The sequence below is a fragment of the Takifugu rubripes genome, chromosome 13, assembly GCF_901000725.2.
Source record: "Takifugu rubripes chromosome 13, fTakRub1.2, whole genome shotgun sequence".
Classification (NCBI taxonomy): Eukaryota; Metazoa; Chordata; class Actinopteri; order Tetraodontiformes; family Tetraodontidae; genus Takifugu; species Takifugu rubripes.
The window spans coordinates 1,349,240-1,356,530 of NC_042297.1; the positions used below are offsets into that span (position 1 = coordinate 1,349,240).

The following is a 7,291-nucleotide window of genomic DNA, read 5'->3' on the forward strand; positions in this document are numbered from 1 at the left end:
CCCACAATGGGTTCAGGACACCTCCAAAGACCAGGTCCTCCTCCTCCCCCGTCGTCCACCATCATCGCGCTCTTGAACGCCTCGATATTGTTCGTTGCTCGGTAAAAATTAGAGTGTGTTTTTATTCCAGCTCCGACCATCCTAGAGAAGATGGTCTGGAGATCCCAGTCCAGTCCAATTAACATCTCCACTTAGGACCAGGACCAGGACCAGGACTTCATCACTCCCCCCCACCCCCACCCCCGGCAGCCTGGCAGCCTCACACGACCCTCACAGGGTCAGCAGCCACAGTCGGTCCAGATATTTAACATCCTAAATATCTCATTATTCACTTTTATGAGCTGGACCTGATCACGAGGGACCGGTTGGACTGGTCTCCGTGATCAACTATGAGCAGACAGACCTGAAACCTTCATCAGGCGTCAATACAAGAAGGAAGAGAGCGCAGATCTAGTCTCAGACCCCTCCCACATCGGGAAACCAGGTACCAATGAGGTCAACAACAAACGATGTCATGAACGTTCCTACAAAATATTGACATTCATCAAAAAGAGTCCTCCCAGTCCTAACCCAGTTCGTCCTCCCAGTTCGTCCTCCCAGTTCGTCCTCCCAGTTCGTCCTCCCAGTTCGTCCTCCCAGTTCGACCTCCCAGTTCGTCCTCCCAGTTCGACCTCCCAGTTCGTCCTCCCAGTTCGTCCTCCCAGTTCGACCTCCCAGTTCGTCCTCCCAGTTAGACCTCCCAGTTCGTCCTCCCAGTTCGACCTCCCAGTTCGTCCTCCCAGTTAGACCTCGGTGTGTGTGGTGCTGGTTTGGGTTGACCTGAGGGCTGTTCAGAGGACCAGACCAGCAGGACAATGTCCCACAGACAGTCTCCAAAGCAGCACCGACAGGGAAGGAAAAGAACCTCCGTAGAACCGCTGGACCAAGGCCAGGACCCATGGAACTCATGTTCTCCACAGATACAGATGCTAACATGTCCCCGGCCCTCTCCATTACTGCACAGCTTCCTGTCTGGTCCACCTCCAGTCCGTGGTCCACCTCCAGTCCGTGGTCCACCTCCAGTCCGTGGTTCACCTCCAGTCCGTGGTTCACCTCCAGTCCGTGGTTCACCTCCAGTCCGTGGTTCACCTCCTGTCCGTGGTCCACCTCCAGTCCGTGGTCCACCTCCAGTCCGTGGTCCACCTCCAGTCCGTGGTTCACCTCCAGTCCGTGGTTCACCTCCAGTCCGTGGTTCACCTCCTGTCCGTGGTTCACCTCCTGTCGTGGTTCACCTCCTGTCGTGGTTCACCTCCAGTCCGTGGTTCACCTCCTGTCCGTGGTTCACCTCCTGTCCGTGGTTCACCTCCTGTCCGTGGTTCACCTCCAGTCTTTGGTTCACCTCCTGTCCGTGGTTCACCTCCAGTCCGTGGTTCACCTCCAGTCCGTGGTTCACCTCCTGTCCGTGGTTCACCTCCTGTCCGTGGTTCACCTCCTGTCCTTGGTTCACCTCCTGTCCGTGGTTCACCTCCTGTCCGTGGTTCACCTCCTATCCTTGGTTCACCTCCTGTCTGTGGTCCACCTCCAGTCTGTGGTCCACCTCCAGTCTGTGGTTCACCTCCAGTCTGTGGTCCATCTCCAGTCTGTGGTCCACCTCCAGTCTGTGGTCCACCTCCAGTCTGTGGTTCACCTCCAGTCTGTGGTTCACCTCCTGTCCGTGGTTCACCTCCTGTCCGTGGTTCACCTCCTGTCCTTGGTTCACCTCCTATCCTTGGTTCACCTCCTATCCTTGGTTCACCTCCTGTCCGTGGTTCACCCTATCCTTGGTTCACCTCCTGTCTGTGGTTCACCTCCAGTCTGTGGTTCACCTCCAGTCTGTGGTTCACCTCCAGTCTGTGGTTCACCTCCAGTCTATGGTCCATCTCCAGTCTGTGGTCCACCTCCAGTCTGTGGTCCACCTCCTGTCCGTGGTTCACCTCCAGTCTGTGGTTCACCTCCAGTCTGTGGTTCACCTCCAGTCTATGGTCCATCTCCAGTCTGTGGTCCACCTCCTGTCCGTGGTTCACCTCCAGTCTGTGGTTCACCTCCTGTCCGTGGTTCACCTCCAGTCTGTGGTTCACCTCCAGTCTGTGGTTCACCTCCAGTCTGTGGTTCACCTCCAGTCTATGGTCCATCTCCAGTCTGTGGTCCACCTCCAGTCTGTGGTCCACCTCCTGTCCGTGGTCCACCTCCAGTCTGTGGTTCACCTCCTGTCTATGGTCCATCTCCAGTCTCTGGTCCACCTCCTGTCCGTGGTCCACCTCCTGTCCGTGGTCCACCTCCAGTCTGTGGTCCACCTCCTGTCCGTGGTCCACCTCCTGTCTGTGGTTCACCTCCAGTCTGTGGTCCACCTCCAGTCCTTGGTCATGCAGACCAGGGTTCGCTGTATTTTTAAATTCCATTTTTTCCTGTGACTAATGTGAACCTCTGTCTCTTCCAGTGTGTCACACCTGTGTGACCAATCAGCTCTCCCTGGTTTGAATGTTTAGATGGATATTTAAGTTATAATTAGTCTTTTCTCAACAGAATAAAGAAACAGTGAGTGTAGGAATCTGTTTTCTCGATCGTACACCTGTGTTGAGGGAATCACCTTTTTTTTAATCATTTTCCACTGTTGGACTGTCTGAAGATAAAACTCAGGTCATAAAGAGCCACTGAGAAGCAGCAGGTCAGTGACAGCTCGCCCACGGAGCCCCGACCTGGAGCTTCTCGGTGTCGTTAGGCAGCGGTTTCTAGTAGAAGGTGGTTAAGCGGCAGCGTTGCCCCCCAGGGGGTTTATTCCTAATCTGTCAGGGTACAGGAACAGGAACAACCTTGGGGAGGACTCACCCCAGGAACACGGGGGGTTCCTGCACTGCACTCCACACAGCAGGCCTGCTGGATGAGCTCCCTGGCAACCTCCACCTGTTGGTCTTCATAGGCCGCCTTGATGTTCTCCAGAGTGGGGGAAGGAAGTACAGGACCACCTTCTGAGCCATCCAACAGGGACGTCTTGGCTCCCATCTCCTCCGCAGGACCTGGAACAGGAGGGAAACTGGTGAAACGGGAGGGTCACTGGTCCATGTGAGCAGGAGTGGGATCAAAGTGAGCCCTTTGTTCCGTCCTGCAGGTTAAACACATTTACAGCAGAACTAGGTCACCTTAATCAGAGCTCCAGCACGACTGAGTGGATTAGCAACGACTTGGAACGACTCCCGCCCTCCCAACCGGCCCACAACTGCACTCAGACTGGGATGCAAGGGAAACCCATTTCCTCAAAATGGTGAATAAACTATTACCATAAATAGAACTTATCTCGTCAACCTTTGACCTTTCCCAACTCTTTAGGCTGCATTGACACCATCTCCATTCATGCGCTGGTGCTGGACACTAAATCCAAGCAGGTGCTCACGTGTCCAGTGGGAATAATCAGTCACCACGTCGGCGGTCCCCAACCCCCGGGCCGCGGACCGGTATCGGTCCGTGGGGCGTTTGGTGCCGGGCCAGACACAAAGAATAAATAACTTACATTATTTACCTTTTATTATCCGAGTCTGAACAATCTCTTATTTTGAAAAATGACCAAATTCTCTCCGGTACATGCGTCATCAAGATGCTCGTCTTAGTCACGTGACACATCGACGCTAATAACGCTAATATTAACATTTACCGCAACCTGTTTCAAATGTTGGCAGGGACTGGGCCCGAGCAGTCAGAACCTGACCGCTGGGCTACACGCTCGTTAACCCAGAAGGCCGAGGCTCGTCCTGACTGGAAATTCCCTATTTTATTCTATTTTCATGTTTTTAAAGGTCCTCTCTTATCAGAACCAATGTGAGATGCACATTTTCTGCAGTGGGCGTCTGTAATATGAATAATACATGCACGAGCCGGACTGGGGTGCTGATACATGAGACGTCCCAGGAGACGGGTGTCCTCCATCCACCGTCCATCCTCATCCTTAGAGGGACGTGATCGACAGTGCAAATGAAGATGGGGGAAGAAGGGGAGGTCCATACCTGACAGAGTTTTCCCAGCATACACAAATTATTCCATGAATCCAGCAGCAGCCCAGCAGACGGTCCCGTCTGTCTTCATGGGCAGATTCCTGCTTCCGTCTCGGGGGGGAACCGGCAGAGCTAGGCTACTCTGACCTACAGTGAGCCCATTCTTGGTATCTGCTAATGGTGTCAATTGGATTGGAGAGGCTAAATTTGCCCGAAACTGCAGGAAGCACAGAGGGAAGTCGAGTTTGGCGGATATTTTCAGCATCTGTAAACGGGCAACAGTTTCTCCGGGTCTCTGCTGCCACTGTCCCGGAACACGCGAGTGGACGTGTGACCCTTCTGGAGTTTCGTCCCCCCCCCTGGCCTCAGGGATAGAGACCGGAGGGAGGGGTACATTGTGTGTTTGGACATTGACACCTCAGCAGATAAATGAGCCGCAGATAGCGACAGGATGTCACCGTTCACGTTGGTGACCTGCAAACAGGATTGATCTTGTTGAGGAACAAAGTTTCATCTGCTCGTTATCAGCTGACGCTACAGGAAAAGAGCTCTTTGAAACGTGCTGCAGCTTGTAACAGTCCCCCTCCATCACTCAGCTCAGCGCTGCTTAAATGGCTCCGCGACGGCACCGCTTGGGCCCCCCTCCGGCTACGGCGTTCCGGACGGATCAGCTTTCCGGCTGCGTCCGTCCTATCGAAATGACTGCGGCGTTCAGCCGTGGCTCCGTCCTCCGCGCGCTGACTAACCTGCTCATGTCCCAGCTGTGAATCTTCCTCCTGCCTCTACCTCCACAGGAGCTCGCTCTCCTCCCATAGCTTCCCTTCCAGCCGCTGCAGAGCCTCTGGTCCCACGCCCTGGCTGCCCTCCATTAAGGATCCTCTTCTGCCCCGGAGAAGGGCTGAAGACAAAGGGAGGGGGGCGGCAGACATGCTGAGGTGGTGCAACGGCAGCAGTGTCGGCGCCTCTTTAGGCTGCTGCAGGAGCGCCCCCTACAGGTCAGCCTGCTCAGGACTTTATCCGCCCACCACAAAGGCTAACGGGTGAACAGGATTATGCTGCGGTGTAGACGAGGCGCGACAGCACAGCAGGAAGTGATGGGAGCAGCACGGAACGGCGCCGGCGGCCCCCTGCCCTCCGTGGAGGACACTGCTACCATCGGTGGGCTCAGAGTCTGCACGTGGAGGCGCCGCAGGACAGAGCGCCGAGGAGAAGTTTTGACGTTTACAGGAAATAAAAGTAGGGGTCTGGGGGGGTCTCCTGGACCTTCCTTCATCCTTTATCCCAGACAAACATGAGTGGGCGCCATCACTGAAACAGCCTTGGAATCATGCAGCAAATGAAGGCGTTGAGCAGAAGATCCGTCTGGTGTCTCTGAACGCAGCACGAACAGCCGGAGACTGAAGCCCACAGCCTCGGTTTCAATTCTGCTTTTACTAATTTGAGCACAAGTGCAGTTCCTACACACCTCCTCATGCACACATGAACCTGGACGCCGACCCCAACTCACCCGTGTGCTGCTCCATGCTGCCCACAGACTGGTCGTGCTGGGGAAGACCCACCGACCAGTAAGACATTCCTATCCAAGGGGCCGGTTCCTCAATGTCAGTTCCTTTACATGGAAAACTGGAAATAGTCAAAAATGCCACAACATAAAGACTCATGATGCATGTTAGAATAAGGATATGAACTTTACTTAACATAACTTGGATCGAAAATCTCTAAATGTGTAAAAAGGCGCGTGAACAGAGAGGAGATGATGTTATTAGAATCACTTCCAAATATTAGAATTAAAAACACTTTTGTCCTCCAGAGGTATGAAAATCTCGCAGTGCTGCAACGTCAGAAGGCAGAAAACGTGCACAGAAGCCACTAATGACAATTAAACATCTGAAAATAGCAGCATAACAGTGTTGGAAGCGCCGCGCAATAATGGTAAATATGCAGTCACCATCTTCTTAAAATCACCTGTTATCAGAGCGAACCCCCAATTCCAGGTTTTACGTGATTAAACTCAACTTACGCGAATTTGCTTCCAGGGGTGACGTCACGCCAGCGAAGCGACCGTCGCGCGGTTGTTTCGTTTCCAAACACATGCGATTAAAAAGGACGAGGACAAAAGACGAGGACACTGAGGAGGTCCATCAGGGAGTGAGGGACACGTCCACTCCACACCCTGGCAGAACTGACATCTTCGGAACCACAGATTAGTCCTGCACGAACTTCCTGATTCAACAACACAAACTCTCCTTTCACTCCTCCAGTGAACGCACCGTGGGCAAAGTTCCGGCAGCGCTTTTCAAAATAAAATCCGATAAAAGAATTTCAAATTAAGACCAGTTACATTACAGGATCACGTTATGTTGGTTTTACAAGTGTTCCTATCTATTATAGATAACACTGATCTATAATCGGGGCTACATGAGCTGTTACATCAAACATTTTCTTAAATTTCGATTGGGACACTTGTTCATGAGATGTTGTGTCCATTAGATGTTGTGTTCATTAGATGTTGTGTTCATTAGATGTTGTGTTCATGAGATGTGTTCATGAGATGTGTCCATGAGATGTGTCCATTAGATGTTGTGTTCATTAGATGTTGTGTTTATTAGATGTTGTGTTTATTAGATGTTGTGTCCATTAGATGTTGTGTTTATTAGATGTTGTGTTTATTAGATGTTGTGTTTATTAGATGTTGTGTCCATTAGATGTTGTGTTTATTAGATGTTGTGTTCATTAGATGTTGTGTCCATTAGATGTTGTGTTCATTAGATGTTGTGTTTATTAGATGTTGTGTCCATTAGATGTTGTGTTTATTAGATGTTGTGTTCATTAGATGTGTTCATTAGATGTGTTCATGAGATGTGTCCATGAGATGTTGTGTTCATGAGATGTTGTGTTCATGAGATGTTGTGTTCATGAGATGTGTCCATTAGATGTTGTGTTCATTAGATGTGTTCATGAGATGTGTCCATTAGATGTTGTGTTCATTAGATGTTGTGTTTATTAGATGTTGTGTTTATTAGATGTTGTGTCCATTAGATGTTGTGTCCATTAGATGTTGTGTCCATTAGATGTTGTGTTTATTAGATGTTGTGTTCATTAGATGTGTTCATTAGATGTGTTCATGAGATGTGTCCATGAGATGTTGTGTTCATGAGATGTTGTGTTCATGAGATGTGTCCATGAGATGTTGTGTCCATGAGATGTGTCCATGAGATGTTGTGTCCATGAGATGTGTCCATGAGATGTTGTGTTCATGAGATGTTGTGTCCATTAGATGTGTCCATGAG

At 51.1% G+C, this 7,291-nt stretch overlaps 1 protein-coding gene across 9 annotated transcripts in view; it reads right to left on the reverse strand.

Annotated features, from left to right (window-relative positions):
* LOC101067434 (leucine-rich repeat serine/threonine-protein kinase 1-like) overlaps nucleotides 1-6,286 on the reverse strand; it is a 28,740-nt gene extending 22,454 nt beyond the window's left edge. For 3 of the 9 annotated variants that reach the window (XR_003890420.1, XM_029845780.1, XM_029845773.1), the window contains exons 1-3: nucleotides 6,022-6,286; nucleotides 5,509-5,610; nucleotides 2,845-3,032 (exon numbers count right to left, since the gene is read on the reverse strand). Coding sequence is in view for 8 of the 9 variants with exons in the window: in XM_029845780.1 (XP_029701640.1) it covers nucleotides 2,845-3,032; nucleotides 5,509-5,610; nucleotides 6,022-6,094 (363 nt within the window). In the remaining variant the exon portion in view is untranslated. Of the gene's footprint in view, nucleotides 1-2,844; nucleotides 3,033-3,155; nucleotides 3,963-4,013; nucleotides 5,483-5,508; nucleotides 5,625-6,021 lie in introns of those variants that run through there. The other 6 variants (XM_029845775.1, XM_029845774.1, XM_029845776.1 and 3 more) reach the window with 5 other exon arrangements.
* Nucleotides 6,287-7,291: the final 1,005 nt, after the last annotated feature.